Source organism: Rhinoderma darwinii, chromosome 2 (assembly GCF_050947455.1).
Source record: "Rhinoderma darwinii isolate aRhiDar2 chromosome 2, aRhiDar2.hap1, whole genome shotgun sequence".
NCBI lineage: Eukaryota > Metazoa > Chordata > Amphibia > Anura > Rhinodermatidae > Rhinoderma > Rhinoderma darwinii.
The window spans coordinates 86,350,740-86,370,739 of NC_134688.1; the positions used below are offsets into that span (position 1 = coordinate 86,350,740).

The 20,000-nt window shown below is 34.7% G+C and overlaps 2 protein-coding genes across 2 annotated transcripts in view; both read left to right on the top strand.

Moving 5' to 3' along the window:
• HOXC10 (homeobox C10) overlaps positions 1-3,212 on the top strand; it is a 6,170-nt gene extending 2,958 nt beyond the window's left edge. The window contains exon 2 of the mRNA XM_075850099.1: positions 2,546-3,212. Within this exon, the coding sequence (XP_075706214.1) occupies positions 2,546-2,823 (278 nt within the window). The 3' untranslated portion in view covers positions 2,824-3,212. The remainder of the gene's footprint in view (positions 1-2,545) is intronic.
• An 11,537-nt stretch (positions 3,213-14,749) lies between these two features.
• HOXC9 (homeobox C9) lies at positions 14,750-17,579 on the top strand. Its single transcript, XM_075850100.1, has 2 exons — positions 14,750-15,314; positions 17,045-17,579. Exons 1-2 carry the CDS (start codon positions 14,750-14,752, stop codon positions 17,287-17,289), a joined length of 810 nt encoding a protein of 269 aa, XP_075706215.1. The 3' UTR covers positions 17,290-17,579.
• The last annotated feature ends 2,421 nt before the right edge of the window (positions 17,580-20,000 follow it).

The following is a 20,000-nucleotide window of genomic DNA, read 5'->3' on the forward strand; positions in this document are numbered from 1 at the left end:
ATTAGCACTCCATACAAAAAAATGTACACAAATAAAACATGCAACACTGAACCAAAGTCATACATTTATTTGTAAGCACACACATGTCACACGTGTGTACTAAAGGTGTTTGTATTTACTGCCTTTTACCCTAAACACACTTTTACATATATTCACACATACTTAAATGTTATACAAATTTTAAAATAAAGTTATACATACTTGTGTATACCCATATATACAAGCTGGTCTACAAACCAATAATATTTAATACCTTTCCCGTAAGCACACTTTGTTATCATAGATGCACGTGCATACAAATAATACAAAAAATAGGCAACTGAAGTCCTGTGTACAAGTGTATGCACATATGAAGGTTACACATATGCACACACTTAAAAGATGGCTGTCAAAAGAACATTTGCAACTTGTATCATGAGCACACGTATTTTTTTTTTACTTGCATTGAAAAAAGCACCCTTATATACTACATGCACAACTGAAGTCATGTATATGTGTGCGATTTGAGAGCGTTTGCATTTGGCTACGTATACCAAAGACTTCTTTACATGCTTGCACATTTTCAAAAATAGCACACAACATGTGAAGCTATTTTAAAGCCACAAGTATGTACACGCGTAGTACAAGTACAGATAACAAGGTAGATGAATAGATAGATGGATAGATGGATGGATAGATAGATAGATAGATAGATAGATAGATAGATAGATAGATAGATAGATAGATAGATAGATAGATAGATAGATAGATAGATAGATAGATAGATAGATAGATAGATAGATAGATAGATAGATATAGTGGGCCTATGTTTTTTTTTTAAATCATATATGTTTTCCCTATGTATATATATATATATATGTATATATATATATATATATATATATATATATATATAAATATATATATATATATATATATATATATATATATATATGTATATATATATATATATATATATATATATATATATATATATATATATATATATATATATATATATATATTTATATATGTGTGTGTGTGAGGGAGCAAGAGTAAATCCTCCCAGTCTCAGGCTATGAGTCCATAGGTACAAATAAAAGTTAAAAAGTAGAGGCAGCACTCCAGATTGTGAATAAATAAAGTGGTGTGTTTTATTCACCCCAGCAACGTTTAGATAGTAAAACATATATAGTTTCACTATTTTTCATCATGTATTTTGTTGAACTGAACATGTTGATATCAAATAGATGTAGCCGAATAAACACCTAAACGCAGATAGATAGATAGATAGATAGATAGATAGATAGATAGATAGATAGATAGATAGATAGATAGATAGATAGATAGATAGATAGATAGATAGATAGATAGATATAGATAGATAGATAGATAGATAGATAGATAGATAGATAGATAGATAGATAGATAGATAGATAGATAGATGATAGATAGATAGATAGATGATAGATAGATAGATAGATAGATAGATAGATAGATAGATAGATAGATAGATAGATAGATAGATAGATAGATAGATAGATAGATAGATAGATAGATAGATAGATAGATAGACAGATAGACAGATAGACAGAAAGATAGATAGATAGATAGATAGATAGATAGATAGATAGATAGATAGATAGATAGATAGATAGATAGATAGATAGATAGATAGATAGATAGATCCATGCAGACAAGCAATCATTTTGTACTGCACAAATTCAATCACTATTGCTGGTGTTTAAAATATAAAATATTTACACACACACACACACACACACACACACACACACACACACACACACACACACACACACACACACACACACACATATACATATGTATATATACAGACACACACACACACACACACACACACACACACACACACACACATATGGTCTCTCTCCTACTAAAACCTCTTCTACTAGAATGGACATGAAGAAACCATATGCTCGTTGTAGCATGTATATCTTTACATATGTACAACAACGACATTGTGAGTCAAAAGCTAACTATTAGTATATTGGTGATTACAAATGGGCGAACACACACACACACACACACACACACACACACATACACGTATTCACAGATATGTATTCAGGGCCTATATAGGTAAAACGACACAAAGAAATGCCTCAAAAACTTTGTGAATAGTTGTTTTATCTTGCAAAAAAAAGAAATATAAATGCTACTTGTGAATATTCATTGATTTGCAGTTTACAAAGTTGCGTTGCAGTTTGTAGCTCAAGTCCATGCACAATTGTATATGAATCCCCTTTGTGTCGTGTGCCATGCAGTCAATGCTATAGAACAGGATAGGCATAGGAAACGAATTCGATAGATATAGATAATACAATGGTATCTGCCAAGTCGATCTGAATGTCTGGGTATGCGGAGTATTGTGCACTTCTAGTGTGTGTACACATGTGTGTGCAATCTTGTGCGATAAGGTAGAGTGCATAGAATTCCAGCCCTAATGCATCTATTGCCACCTAGGAAAGTATCTTCATATGAATTCTTTCTTGGGATACTCATATTTAAATATTATCTTTAACAGAGGATATAAAGGCAGAAAACGTTGCAGGAAATTGGCTGACAGCTAAGAGCGGAAGAAAGAAAAGGTGTCCTTACACTAAGCATCAGACCTTGGAACTGGAGAAGGAATTCTTATTTAATATGTACTTGACCCGTGAGCGCCGCCTAGAGATTAGTAAGAGTATCAACTTAACAGACAGACAAGTGAAAATTTGGTTTCAAAACCGCAGAATGAAACTGAAGAAAATGAACAGAGAAAACCGGATTCGAGAACTGACATCAAATTTTAATTTCACTTAAAATAACGGAAGACAAAAAAAAATCCGCAAAGAGCCCTGAACCATCCCCCAGGTCCCTCTACTCCACCAATAGACGACTCGAACATAAATAGCAAAACATCATCCCCACTTGTATATTTTCTGAGTCATTAATGCAACGCTCTAAGATAAAGCAGGTAGTCAGTATGCCAGGCTAGGTGGCCCCTTCTATTCCTGCCCACAGTTTGTACATAAAGACAGGCGCTTCAGTATAATGCATGATCCTATTATATATTGCATCCTTGTTTCTATGTAAAGATGGTCAGTGAGCCAGCTACTGAAATTGTATTTTAAGTTATTAACTTCCAGCACAAAAACTCCAGAGACCTTTTTTAAATCTCATTATCCTGCCAAGCAATGCTTTAAATAAACATAAAAACAGAAAAAAATAGTAATAATTGAAATATATATATTTAAAAAAAAAAAGATAAAAAAAACAATTTTGCTTTCTTACATCAGTGTAACCTGTATATTGTATCTGGAACTCGAATGACAAATCGAATTTTAAATGTTTGTAAATGAGAATTTGCAGTGAAGTTATGAACTTTCTCTCTATATAAAAAATATATATAGAAATATATATCTTATGCAGTTTCTTTATCTGGTCCACTGCATATTTAAGTAAGAAAAGATAAGACAGTATTGATAATCCTTAAAGAAAACATTTCTCGTGTCTGTTATTTAAATACACTATGTATGTGTAATTTTTGCATGTATTTTCCTTTGTGGACATAAAAAATAAATTTCCTAGAACTGAGATTACGTGACTTGTTCTTGCAGTGCATTTCAATAGCAGTCTGATCTCAGACAGACATCCATCACTGTTTGTTATTTATATTTCTATTTTACTATTATTATTCTTATTGGGGTCTTTTCATTCTTGAAAGGCTTCTAGGAGACCATGTGCGGGTAGAACATAAGTGAGAGAGCATAACGTTGATTTAAATATTATCCAGGTGACCACAATAAGTCAAGGTCATAAAACAGTAATGTCAGGACAGTCTTGCTAAAGCGGTGGAGGTGGATTTTATGATCTGCAAATATAATGTGCCGCGGCAGTAAAAGATGCATTTAAAGGTGACTCCAGAAGAGGGAAGGGACTCATAGTCTGTGCTGCAATCTTTGGATACACACTACTTATGGCTTTGGGTGCTCTTTATAAGAAAGAATCAGCCACTGTACATGGCAAGGAATAGCCAAGCACTGCCCCAAGCAGGACAAAGGGATAACATCTATATACCAGGGCTGAAGTGGCATGTCCAGCACACAGAAAGGTAAGACTGCATGTTTTTTTTTATTTTTTAATCACGATCTGTCTGAGAATGTTCTTTAACTGTTGTTCATTGGCAACTGCATTGATCATGTAGAATTGGAGTTGGGGGATCCAGGTTGTGCATCTGCATTATGTGGCTTTGCAGAGTTTGCAGAGATGTCTTGCTTTATTTATTATTGATTTACTGTCTATCATTGAGTTGCATAGAATGAGGAGAACATTGTGGGTTATGGATTGTCCCCGATTTACTGATGTTTTGCAGTATGAGAATAATAATCATCATGCTTTGTTGGGTTTGTAGAAATATTCATAGCATTCATTTTATGGCATATTATCTACTTGTGTTGGTCTAGTGCTCTCTCCTCTGCAGCTAGTTCTATGTGATTGCTATCTATAGTGCACGAGGCTTGGATTGAAAGCATCCGAGCAATTACAGGTTAAATTCATGGATCCAGGCATTGTGGTGAATGCTGAGCTATGCCTGCTCCTATCACTTCTGGATGGGATTGAGATACCTTGGTAAATGAGTTGGATATCTGAGCACTAGGGAGGGATAAGAGGGGTGGGGGGCTGTGAATGAGCACATCCCTTTTCCCTATTAAGGGTTTGTAAATGAAAGAGATGAAAATCTGGAAATGGCTGTGAGGCTGTGCTATCCTCAGGCTGCCTTGAACACTGGATTTGACAGCATCTACCATAGACTGAGGACTGATCAATCTTTGATAGCCTCCTAGGAGGGATATTCAAGCATTTACACCCATTTCTTGCTCTTTTATTTATGTTTTGCTCCCTCCTCTTCTTTATCTGACAAGGGATTGTGGATGTTGCATCTTGTCACCCAGCTGATCCGTGGTTTAGGTAGTTTCATGTTGTTGGGATTGACTGTTTTAACGCGGCAACAAGAAACTGCCTTAATTACGTCAGTTCGTCTTCATCAAGAACAACGATTTCCTTTAATGCTCTGCAAGTGGCTAGGGCGAGTGGACAGACCCTTTAAGGATGCCAGTACCCGAAAAGTAATGGAAGGGAGCCCCTAAGGATGCCAGTGCCCTAGAAGGAAGGGGAGGGAGCCCAAAGGATGCCAATGCCGGGGAAGGAAGGGGAGGGAGCCCCTCTATGCCAGTACCCGGGAGGGAGCAGGCAATGTAGAATCTCAGCCCATTATTCTAGCTGTATCTAATTTGCTCTCCTTGCTATTGTTTCTTGGCAGAATGAGGCTCCTCAGATTATGGTGGCCAGACAATAGGACTCTTCCTACAGAAATCCTATTAAATTATTTAGTTATATAGGCTGTAAACCAGAATACATTGACATCGCACTGTTCCTGGCAATGAGAGCAGTAGGTTGCATTTACAGAGAGCTGTTAAATGCTTCATTTCGTGACTTTGTGAGGAAATGGGGGGTTTATGTAGGAATATTATATTTCTAGTAAATCACAGGCATGGGCATCTGAAGAATAGTGGAATCGGATCCCCAGTCCACCTTAGTTTTTATTAGGAAGGTGATCTGTTCTCCTGTTACCATTTCACAAACCCTCTATTAAAATCACCAGACTGTTGCAGACAGAAAATATGTTCTGATCGGTCATTATGTACAATGTACATAACTGCAGTCCTACTTGTTTCCTGTGAAAGTTTTGGGATTACATTTGCAATAATTATTTTAATTTCAGAAATAAAACTGCAAAAAAGTTCTATGTTCATTCTATGTAGAGAATATGTATGAACTATAATGTGAATAGCGAGATATTTTCCTCTACATTACATGTGCACTATAGACAATCAAATCTATATATTATAATATTTTTCAGTCACTCCCTATCAGGGTGCAATTTTAATAAAATACATCAATTAAATGTATCTATCAAACAATTCAACACCCAAAATGAATTCCAATATACATAGCATATAGCGTTCATAATAAACTATGAATAGTAACGATATCTATCACCGATTATTTATCCCACATTATTATCCCCACAACAAAATATTTTCAATAAAAATAGTCCACCAAGACTCACCATCCGACTATCTATCTATCTATCTATCTATCTATCTATCTATCTATCTATCTATCTATCTATCTATCTATCTATCTATCTATCTATCTATCTATCTATCTATCTATCTATCTATTCTCTATAACCATATAAGCATATTTATATTGCATCTATAGCTAACTAGCTATCTCTTTATCTATCTATCTATCTATCTATCTATCTATCTATCTATCTATCTATCTATCTATCTATCTATCTATCTATCTATCTATCTATCTATCTATCTATCTATCTATCTATCTATCTATCACCTTTCTTTCTTTATATCATTGTATCTATATATGTAGGCTCCAAATGCCACTGTATAATTTCTAATAATTAGTTGTGGGTACTTACCTATGTTGATATATCTGTGTCTATCTATCTATCTATCTATCTATCTATCTATCTATCTATCTATCTATCTATCTATCTATCTATCTATCTATCTATCTATCTATCTATCTATCTATCTATCTATCTATCATCCATGTGATAATATATAAATGTATATATTATTAACTACCTGTAATCAGAAGGAATTGCATGCATACAAGCATACACACACACACACACACACACACACACACACACACACACACACACACACACACACACACATGCAAACATAGCTAGCAGCCAAACGTACAGTACATAAAGGGACATGTAGCATTGTTAATTTGTCCTGATTTTTTAATGTATATAGTATTTAGCAAATAGCTTTATGATATAGTACTGTGAACAAATACCAAATTGTCTTTGGTCCAAACACTTTGCATATCACAGTCATGATGATACGAGACAATGATGTTGTGATTACGTAGGTCCCATCCTTGCGGCACATAACCTGCATTCGGGTATTAAATTGAAAAATCTCATGTAAATGAATAGATGAAGGCACAAACAGCATTTTTGCAGATATAGGCGGTTGATTGCCCCTATGGAAAGTTGTTTTTGGAAATAGAACATTGATGTAAAAAATCAGAATGTAAATTTCCTTAGAACGATTTGTGAAGACTGTAAATTTCTATTATCGAGTTTTGGATTGCAGTATATGGGGTTGGTTTCCAGTATATGGGGTTGGTTTCCAGTTTATAGGGTTGGCTCCCAATATATTCGATCTGTGCTTTGTATATTTGATGTCTTTATTCTTTAGGTTTAATGAGAACATTTTTTGTGACACAAAACTGATCCCGTCATTTCTCCTTTGCCTATAATGTGCAGTTTGTGCACAATTTTATTTTTCTTGTGCAGATATTAGGACATTGAATTTTTTACATTACACTGATATTTCTCCTTAGGGTGGTCCAATCTTCATTTTACAGCCATTCTAGAACGTGCGAAAGGTCTCAGGGCCTGTAGCTTACAAGTAGACGATTAGCATTCCTTTTGCAGTCTGTAGAGTACCTCCTTAGGCATGTTGTATGATGCTTTGTTTGACGTGGGACATACATATCTGTTCATACAGTAGTTACGTGATACAAGTCTATCCAGTATGCATGTAGCCTGATTCCTCAGACAATGTGACTTCACGAATATTCTATTCTACAATTTGACGTAATCTGAAAGTCGAAAACATGTGTTAGTATTTTCTTCAGCACTCACATGCATGTAATATACATGTATGAATACAATGCACATATATAAACACACACACACACACACACTATATACTTTCTATATATGAATATATATATATATATATATACACACACACACACACACACACACACACACACACACACACACACACACTGTGTGTGTGTGTGTGTGTGTGTGTGTGTGTGTGTGTGTGTATATATATATATATATATATATATTCATATATAGAAAGTATACAATTTAAATATTACAATAATAAATTATGACCATATCCTCCTAATGTGAGCCTCTTTCGCATATAGTATAAATACTTTAAACAAATGTTCTTGAACAAAGTCACAAATAGACATAAAAAGCACTAAACTGTGTTGTACCAAGTGCAACCAATACCATTGTGCCTATACAACTTATACAAAAAGTATAAAAGTATTCACGAGGGAAAACAACATATACATTCTCACTCACAATCATATAGAATAGCCTATATTGGAAACCTACATCTCAAAAAAGCTGGTCACAGTCACGTAGAATATGTGTATGTATGGATATATATATATATATATATATATATATATATATATATATATATATATATATATATATATAGTTAAAATCAAATGAAACCGATTAAAACAATATCAGAAGATCTATCTTTAACTTCCACTCACCACAAGAAAGCAGGTACAGTCGAACCACATCGTATGTTTATGTGTGTGTGTGTGTGTGTGTGTGTGTGTGCATGCCATATGTTTGTATGTATTTATGCATGCATGTGTATGTACACACGTTCAAATATGCATGTGTGTATGTATATATATATATATATATATATATATATGTATATATATATCGAATGTATATGTGCAGGAATACCATATGTTTTAACATAGTTTAACCTATTATGTGGAACACAGACACAGACATACACAGTTATATACATACACACGCAGACACACTCAAACACAGCAACACACATATATTTTACAAACAAATGAATAGGCAATTTATACACGTGAGGCTAGCCGAGCGGTGAACACACACACACACACACACACACACACACACACACACACATATGTATATATATATATATATATATATATATATACACACACACACACACACACACACACATACATACACACAGTTTTTCTTGGCACAGTAGGGATATTTTGGAAGTGTCTTAATTGTTGGGGCACAAACACGGACAATATAACTTCAAGTGCAGGGTTCCCACTGTTACTTGTGATAGTGTATATTAAATAAAGCAACAAGATCACCTTTTACTCACATAGTTGAGTGGGGGAAGTCTACAATTTGAGCTTCAGTTGAAATTAAAGGAGTTTGCAAGTAAATTTGAAAGGGAACTTGTGGCTGTTGAGTAAATTGGTGCTAGGCTGTAATTGCACTAAGGAATTTTTAGTACACCGTGCTCAACACTACTGAAATTAGTCTGGAATCCAAAGTCATTTCGCACGAAAATTCCCTCTAGGGGACTTATGGCCATTGCAGGAGCAGGTAGAGGCACTTTATGGCTGTAGTATTATCTCTGTCTAAGTCTTCTGAGGTCTTTCCCTTTGATAGTTGGTGTCTTGTGTACTTCCTAACCCCCCACAAACAGAGCATTCTCTGTCTGCAGGAAGGCTAGCAATCATTGCATTGTACTCATCTGCCAATGTACTTTCTCACATGGACGTGCCATTCACTTCACCCACTGAGCATTACTACTCAGGCTGCTTCCTGGCCCCATACTGGCAAAAATCAACTGTCTACTGAAATAAAACTGAGAAAGATACCTTACAGTTATACACAATCATAATACTATGATAAGATTATTTCCAGAATATCTGTGGAGTAAATTACTGTGTTGTTCAGATCCAGGCTGGTCATTGCCAATGGGTTGAACTTAAAAATGTAACCTGAAGTGATTGTTGTTATATTTTCTTTTATATATTAACCTTATAGGATAAAAGCTAAACGTAGGTAATATAAATTAATAATTGTCTATATTGCTGGATATGCGTGAGATTATGTGTGTGTGTGTGTGTGTGTGTGTGTGTGTGTGTGTGTGTCAAATTATATCTATCTCTCGCTCTCCCTTTCATATCTATCTATCTATCTATCTATCTATCTATCTATCTATCTATCTATCTATCTATCTATCTATCTATCTATCTATCTATCTATCTATCTATCTATCTGTCTGCCTGTCCGTCCGTCTCTGTCTGCCTATTCTATTCTTCTTCAATTTGTCAAGGCTGTTTGTCTTTCTGTCTATTGATTGATCTGCATTCATATAATTCTGTCTGTCTGTCTATCTATTCAGCTACGAAACAAATACCATTACAAAATTTCTTAAAACTCGCTATTATATCTAGATGTGTATTTGTGTTTCTATGTAGCTACCTTTGAATTAAAAGTAATCACATTTATTTCTAAGTATTGCATTTATGTAGATACATACGTTTGTGAGTCATGTCTATCTATCTATCTATCTATCTATCTATCTATCTATCTATCTATCTATCTATCTATCTATCTATCTATCTATCTATCTATCTATCTATCTATCTATCTATCTATCTATCTTTCTTTCTCTTTCTATCATTGTATCTATATATATTTGTGGGCTCCAAATGCCACTGTATAATTTCTAATAATTAATTGTAGGTACGTACCTATGTTGATATATCTATGTCTAGGTATGTATGTATGTATGTATGTATGTATGTATGTATGTATGTATGTATGTATGTATGTATGTATGTATGTATGTATGTATCTATCTATCTATCTATCTATCTATCTATCTATCTATCTATCTATCTATCTATCTATCTATCTATCTATCTATCTCTATCTATCTATCGTTTTCTCTGTATATGTAGGCTCCAATTGTATCATTTCTAATAATTGGTTGTAGATACGTAAATATATGTATATGTATGAGTGTGTATTTAGTCTTATCTATCCATATATGATCTATCTATCTATCTATCTATCTATCTATCTATCTATCTATCTATCTATCTATCTATCTATCTATCTATCTATCTATCTATCTATCTATCTATCTATCTATCTATCTATCTATCTATCTATCTATCCATCTTCCAATATATCTCCTGTGTAGAGCAATCTGGACTATCGCTATTATATAGACTATTTAGGCGCAGTAAACAAGTAAAGTAAATCCTTGGCCTGCTGATGAATACAATGTAAACAGTGATATTGTAGACACAATGCACATTGATGAGGACAAGTTAGACAAGCAACACAACACTATTAGTACGCAAGAAATAAGGAATATTAAGAAAGACTAAACTCCCAGACGACACAAGGACAGGACATTTCAACTGCGACAACTACTCATTACCTTGATTGTGCTGCGTCCGGTCTGTGTTAACTGTGCTGCTCATCTACATATTTGTATCAAATATTGCACTAAATCTCCCAATATATCCAAAAAAGTACAGAAAAATGTTTATGTATTAAACCGAACTTGACGGTGTTTATTGAACCATACCATGGAGACAGCCAAGCCACGAAATGGATGCTTGGAGAGAGCATTTGTCTGTCTGTCAAGTATGGCGTGAATGTGTCTGCTGCCTGCAGTCCAAAGACCATGATGGATAAACCAGATCACTGACAAGTCCTTTGGAAATCTCTGGGACAAAGGGTGCTATGGCTCCCATTAACAGGATATTATATTGAGGTGATTCCTTTCTCTCCCCACCCCATCTGCAATTTTCAGAGCTTCCCCGAGTAAACTCATAAAACCTGCAACTGGGAGGGAAGGAAAAGGGGGCCTTCACTTCAATGAGTTTGCTTTTTATTCCACCAGGCCTGTGTCTTCAAGACATCTTGGCTATTTTTTTTTTTTTACTCTCCAAGATGCTTGTGCTTTCATCCCTCAATTCCCTGTGCGTTTCTTTTTTAAACTAGCAGGCTCCCTAGAATGAGTGAAAATATTCATACTGTATACATCATAGATTTTCTTAAGGAAACAGATATATAAAACCTTCTTCCCTGGATGTAATTTATAGAGGAAAGACACAGAGCAATGAGTAAAGCCTCATTTTCAGCACGACAGTAGCATTCACCATGAATAAACCCAGGGAGAAAGTTGCAATAAAAATTCAGGGGATCCCACATGGTAATGTGAGAGTGTTCATATTTCCAGTGCACTGTTGTTTTTTTCTTCTGTGCTGTGCTGAAGATCTGTATTTGGAAAAATGAAATCAGTAGTCAAGCTCAGAGCCAGGAGAAGGCAACTGGACGGGATCATTAGAGGCCTGTAAAGAAAATAACAAATGGGATATGCATATATATGCAAAACACTGGGACATAAACATATTATGGATATGGAGTCTTTAGGCTATTTCCTCAGCAGCGGATCCTCATCTTAAAAGCTTTTAAGATTCGACATATAAGGTACTGTGATCACGGTTCATTTTATTTCTATGTTACTCAGATATGAAATAGTTAATATGTTAATTTATTGATGTGTCTAGAGCATTGGTAGTCTGTGATCTTCATTGTTCTTGCACTCTTTGGAGAGATACTTTAGCAAAATAGATCAAGATACAGCTTGAGCTGTAAGGAATACAATTTCATATGGTTTTATGTCAAATTGCTGATAAAAGAAATATGCATTATGATGGTTAGATTGTCTATCTATCTATCTATCTATCTATCTATCTATCTATCTATCTATCTATCTATCTATCTATCTATCTATCTATCTATCTATCTATCTATCATCTATCTATCTATCTATCATCTGTCTGTCTGTCTATCTACCTACCTATCTACCTATCTGTCTTATATAAATAGACAGATAACACACACACACACACACATCATGCTGTGTAATTATCTTGTTTTTGGCTGGCTTACAGACCCTTGTGCCAGTGTCATATACATATATGTATGTATGTATATATATATATATATATATATATATATATATATATATATATATATATATATATATATATATATATATATATATATTTTTTTTTTATTTTATTTTTTTTATTTATTTATTTAATTTATATATACACATATATATATAAATATATATATATATATACACACACACACATATATATTATATATATTATATATGTATATACATATATATTTATTTATATTTCGCTTGTTTTAGGCATTATTATGTCAGATTTGATGCCTTGTGTGTCTATGACGGAATGTATATACTTGATTATCAGCACAGATATGCTTCATCTATACGTTGGATACATAGAAATCATCTATTGTGTGTGCAGATATTTTGGGGAGAGTTTAGATTATCCCTGGTGTAAATACGAGCAGAAATTGCAGCACAGTTACGAGGCTGAGTAATGTCTGATAATATATTCTTCATCCCATCATGTGCAACTTAACGAACCTCAGAGAATCCTTGTAGTGACAGAGATGCTGCTTATTGGGGTCTCACACAGTGGGGAAGATATGAATTAATAAAAGCATTGGCTCAGCGAATCAGCTGTGAATGTTCTCTATCTGTATAGCTTGTGTAGACATTAAATATACATTTCATTATGGCTGTACAATTGTTTTATCTTCTGCTTGAGTCTTATAGATGTCTGGCGTTTGGGTTTCCTCTGTGGAAGTGTAAATCTTGCACAATTCAATGTATTTGCTGTTATTATCTACGATGCTTGCTATGAGGATGTGGTAATAATGCTTTGTATGAATTGTATATACTATATCCAACATATTCTATACAGGACCAGCATTACGGAAATCTATTACAGTGTATTCTAGAATCGCCCATTATTTACTGCAGCTCTGGCTTTCCAGTGCAACAGTAAAAATGAGATTTATCAGCAATAAATGGACTCTTTATGCCCATCATTTGGGGCAGAATAAAAGCAATATATTTCTAATATCACAAAGCACGATGTCTCCACACTTGTGTGTTCAATTGTAGCCGAGCCCCCTCTGTTAAATGTGAAGGAATTCTTATCCAGAATAAGGGGGTAATTTAGTGCCAGGACCTAATGCAAACACAACGCTGGCACTAAAAGTTGTCCCAGGGCATCCTTCCTATGGGATTGTCTTTTACCCCTCAGAAAATGCATGAGGAACTTTGCTATAACTTTTGCTTTTTTTACAGTTGAAATCCAAACCTTACAGTTTTGTTTAATGAACGACACGTTTATGAACAATCCAATGAGCCTCGTAAATTTTTTATTGAAGGACATAAAAACATCCAAGCCTGAGCAGACGAATACAGACATCTATTGAAAGATGGGAGTAGCTTAGCACTTTTATTCTGTACAAATGTCTCTACTATGAGATCTTTCCCAGTCTTTTCAAAACTCCTCTGGCATCCAGTTTCCTGAATTTCAATGTCCTGCTGATTTGTAAAGAAATATACCAACTGGTACATTGGGCATTTATAATACACATCAGCCAGTAACATTGTGAAAAGTAAAACCCAGTTTATTTCCTAGCAGCATAAATACCAGGAAGCTGATTCTTGCTAAACAAAATGCAGAAATCATAATGTATTTGTAATGAAAAGCTATGTCCTGGACTATACTATATATCCATTCTAGTATGCTGGCAGCATTACAGAGAGGAGACAGAGATGGATTGCGTCAAGAAATAGTCCCCTTGCCTGTTTCCCATGCCCCTAACATTCACATCTCCCCCCAAATTTTCTTCTCAATCCCCCTAAAAGTGGAGCAGGGCAGCAGATCTTATTACAGTCCATCAGGTCCAGTGCTTAGATTCTCACATTAGATCATCAATTTTATGAGAACCAGGCTGCTCAGCTTCCATACAGGGAAATAGGCAATGGGACCTGCGCATTGATCTACACTGTATTTTTTTTTTTTTTTGGTAAATACAATCACGTGGGAGGCAATAGCCAATGACAAGCATGAAAGGCTGAAAAAATAATTACCTGCCCTGATTGTTCTATGAGCAGATAAAAAGTACACATACAGTTCATACAATAATCTTATGAATGTAAAAGAAGGGGGAACAATGTCTGCGTCTGGTCCTATCAGCAACTATTATGTGGACTCTCTGATCAGCCATGAGAGTGAAGACCTCCTGGCTTCCAGGTTCCCCACCACTGGGGCTCATCCAGCAGCTGCACGACCGTCAGGATTAGTCCCGGACTGTGGAGATTTTCCTTCCTGCAGTTTTGCCCCGAAACCTGCAGTGTTCACCACCTCTTGGGGTCCTGTGCACTCTCAGTCCTCTGTGGTCTATCACCCCTACACCCACCACCAGCCACACTTGGGCACAGATGCCAGATATATGCGCACTTGGCTGGAGCCCATCTCAGGGACCGTGTCATTCCCAGGGTTTGCAGCAAGTAGCAGGCACTACGGACTCAAGCCTGATGCCTTCCCCAGCAGAAGGGAGTGTGGCCCCAGCGATGGTCGCAGCTTCCCGGATTACATGTATGGTTCTCCCGGAGATCTGAGAGACAGGCCACCTCTTCACACCATTCCCTCCCCGGAATCTGAGGCCATCCTTTCCAGCAAACACAAAGAGGACAAGTCTGAATTGGACCCTAGTAAGTTATTAGAGTCATTCTTGTTTACAACCGGAGGGGGGGGGGAGAGGAATTATAACATGTACTAGTCTCCTCCATAAAACGAAATTACCTACTTAAACCAGGGCCCTGCCCTAAACACACAGCCTGCAGGATCAAGACCTGGCTGCCTTTAAAGGGAATAAAAGAAATAGGAAGGGATCTATTAGGGCAGGCAAGCATGGGTGCACTTCCTACAAGCCATTTATTTCCCATGTGCAGTGTGACACCCAGCCCCAGTTCAGAGATACATTTCCATCCTCAAATCCCTTTAATATCCCACATTGTGTCCAGCACTGCAGCTAAAATGACTCTCAGGGATTGATGCAGCCTTAGCAAAGAGGAAACACCTATCCCTGGCTCATCCTGCCACATCCTTATTATTGTATTTCATGCATCATTTTGTGTTTGCTGCAGTCCTGGTTCTTTATTTCAGTGTCCCAGCAGATGAGATGCCAATGAAAGAATGTCCTCGCAGGCATTGAACTGTGTGGGACAATTGGTCATTTGAACAAACAACGTATTAGCTGTGGTTTTATGGTTATGACCAGAGCAGTTCACACTGACACAGGGCTTCCTTTAATTGTATCATCTTCAAAGTTTAAAACCTTTCTGCTTAAGTTTAATAGGCGCCTATGCCACTGATATATCATCAATGTGCCGATCACAAAGCACATGTGCTAATAGACAAGGAGACACCTGGCAGTCACACATTTTATTAGTACAATTATAAACTACTGCACTATAAAACTCCAAATTACAGCCATACAGTCCTGCTATGTCATTATATTAAGTGGGATACATAAGCATGTTCCCACACTGATAGATTTACTGCTATTTGAAAATAATTTCCCTTAAAGATATATTTTCAGAATATACAAGACATTTACAAGATCACAGTCAGTGGATGCTAGCGCTGAACACAGATCATATATTATTATTATTATTATTATTATTATTATTATTATTATTGTTCTCCATCTAAGTGAGCAAGGTTAATCTGTATGATGAAAAATAAAATGGAGCTGATCATCAGTGTATGATAAATAGTGCTTAAAGCAGTAGCTACCCGAATTTACGTATAATCTGCATAAAGAGAACAAAGAAAACCCCAAAAAATTATATATAAATAAATATATATATATATGTATATATATATATATACATACATCATATACATATATATATATATATATATATATATATATATATATATATATATATATATATATATATATATATATGTATATATATGTATATATATATATATATATATATATATATATATATATATATATATATATATATATATATATATATATATATGTATATATCTTCATTCCTACATTTAATACATTTAAGGGCATATTGAGTTCAACATCTATAAAGGAAACAGTACTTGTTAGAGCCTTTTATGGCCTTGTGACAACAACGTTTATTTTATGATTGCAGGCTCACAATAGCTTCTTCTACTCATGTGCTACCTTTAAGTGCCAATAACCATTTTAGCCACACTAAACGTCTACACAAGTGATCTATTTAATTCTCTACCATATTCAAGAAATAAAATTGACACTTTAAGGGGCCATTTTGGAATTTGGAGGGGATTCGGTAACTGTATGTTTTTAAATATATAAAAGGTCAATATTTACACTTTGAAATTGATACATTCAATTATATTCACGTTGTTATGTATTTATTTCTTCCTCCAGATAATCCAGTGGCAAATTGGATCCATGCACGTTCTACAAGGAAGAAAAGATGTCCCTATACAAAATATCAGACTTTGGAACTGGAAAAGGAGTTTTTATTTAATATGTACCTAACCAGGGACCGGCGCTATGAGGTCGCCAGGGTTCTAAATCTTACTGAAAGGCAAGTTAAAATATGGTTTCAGAACAGAAGAATGAAAATGAAGAAAATGAATAAGGAAAAGACCGACAAGGAACAACCCTAGAGATCCTCACCCATCCTCCTTCCCCCTCATTACCAGAGATATGTGAAGAAAACATTTTGTTGTGGGCTCAAGCATTATCAGTAATAATAATAAATAATGACTATGAATGTGGAGATCTGTGTTTAGCGTAGATTATAAACACACAGGCATTTTGGAAGCACACGCTTTTATAAAATGCAATTGCAAATGTTCCTCTTCTCTGTCTTTAAGGAAAGAAAAAAAAATCCAAGGAAAAAAAAGAAAGTACTTGAATATTTTTTTTAGTATTTTATTTTGTAACTTAAACTTATCCAGTGTTAATTTTTATTTGAAGAAGTTTGTGAGTGCATATTTTGTATAATTCAAATCGGGAAATTACCAGTATGTTTTGTTATAGTATTGAAAGTATCTTGGATGTATATATTTATGTATTTTATTCTTGTCACAAAAAAATAATGTTCAGTATTGTTCTGTTCTGCCTGTAGATCAGCTCTATGTAAATATAGAAGACTGCACTATTCTGCTTGTGTGTGTTTTGTGGTTGCAATTTCACAAAAAGAAAAAATATATATCTCTCACAGATCGCCCTGGGCCAAGGGAAATCCAGCCTCAGTTGTAACAAAAGTAGAAGCCTATTCTTCTCTGTGTAAAATATATTTAATCATTGTTGCGTTTATGGTACTTACGGTTATTTAGGTTCTTCTGAAGATCAGCTCCATTTACAGCACAAAGCCCCTTCATTCCCTTATATAGTGATTCGTATTAATAATCAGTCTAATATAGAATAAGCAAATGTCTCTGAGAGCACATTCCCCACCAATGGCGGCAAATGCAGCCCTGAAAACATGATTTTAGAGTAAAGCAGTATTTGTTTCATTTGCATCTGACTTCCAAGTTAGAATACATGACACAGTAATTTATAGTCTCAGTCAAGAGAAATGTCAGGTTTGGACAATAATAGAGGGCTGCATTCCTAATTTAAGTTGCTTCCTGCCAGGACTGCCTGCCTTGGGACTCCAAATGATTGCACATTCTCCTGTTTTGTAAAACAGCCTGTATATATAATGGTCTCCTTTTAGTATCTAAATATGCATTGTACGACAGTATGTAACGATATGCAGTTAAGTAGCAAAGTGCTGGTGTGTTTACTGTGTTATTAAAGATCTTTATAGGCAGACTGGAATGATATAGTTAAAGATTTTATAGATAGGCTGAATGCTACTGCACAAGTAGGCCACTTCACTAAGGATGACTGGCTAAGAACTATAGTGGTCAGAGTAGTCATAAAACTTCACAAGGGAGGCAGTTTAATTTATTAATCTTGGGTTAATACGGTTTTAATATTGTATAGCCACAACCCATATAAAATAAAATTAACACAACTCAACCACCTCATAAACTGTGATATATATGCATAATATATAGTAAATATAGAATCGTTCAATATGTTCCTTTATAGTATATAGAACATATATTTAGTTATATATCTGACTACACTTTTATAATTTTATACTAAATATTGCTTTATATGTAGCATTATGTACAATGTATAGGATATGTGGATACAGCATAGCTGTAGATCACTATATTATTTTATATTATACTGATAGATTTCCTTCTATGTAGACACAAAGATTAGCATATCATTACTATTCACTTAATATATTCCTTTATATTTTGCTCTGATACATTTCTTCATATGTAGTCACATGTATCGGTATATTGCTATGCACTGAATAACTATATTAGTCTAGTCCTAAATATTATATTATGATAAATGGCTATATATGTAGCAGTACATCAGTATATACCTTTATATTTTATATACTGGTACATTGTAAATGACTTTATTCCTTGTTTTTTTTTTTTTTTAAGTAACACTTTAATTTATAGCGGTAATATAACAGCATATCCATCCATCTTATGTTGTGATACATTCCTTTACATGTAGCATATATCAGAATATTCTTTTATATATGATATTGATATTTTATATATTATATATGATATTTTATCTATTACAGCGATATTAGTAAATACTTTTATTGTGTTTGGTTAATTTACATGTAGTCTTTTACATTTCGGTTATTTACCGACACATTGCAGCAGATACTTCAGTGTATGTAAGAGTGTGTATGTTTGTGTCAATATACATATGTGTGTGTGTGTGTGTGTGTGTGTGTGTGTGTGTGTGTGTGTGTGTGTGTGTGTGTGTGTGTGTGTGTTTTATGTGTATGTTTAGCTTTATTATATAGTATATAAATCTTTAATTCCTATATATCCCTATATTGTCTAATACAATGACACATCAATCTATATTAGTGATAATAGTGGGAATATAGATATGGTATGAGTATATTTCTTTATAGTCATTATGTGTAGCAGCATGTATCAATATATTCTATTATATGGTGATGTACACTGACCCATTTCATTATATGGAGAAGTGTTTAGGGGCTGAAGGAGTAGAAGAGAAATAAGACCAGCCTGGTGATACAACAATGATAATAAGAGACTAGGACCAGGAATGTGTATGTAGAGCAGCAATACGTTGCAATCTTTAAAGACATAGCGTTCCATTTTGAATTGGTTGTCCAAGAACAAGGAAGGGCCCCCGCATTATTATCATTCAAATACTTGTCATGCCGACAGATTTAGTGATCTGCACAACCTTAGGCTGCCTGGCCGCTTTATCCAAACAGCTCTTATTTCCCCCCTCTGTGGACTTATTA

What these genes read in the sequence shown, in the direction of transcription:
- HOXC9 (XM_075850100.1), top strand. Translation starts at nt 14,750, where the DNA reads ATGAATGTAAAAGAAGGGGGAACAATGTCTGCGTCTGGTCCTATCAGC. An exon ending in CAAGTCTGAATTGGACCCTA is followed by an intron (nt 15,315 to 17,044) that starts GTAAGTTATTAG and finishes TTCTTCCTCCAG; the next exon opens with ATAATCCAGTGGCAAATTGG.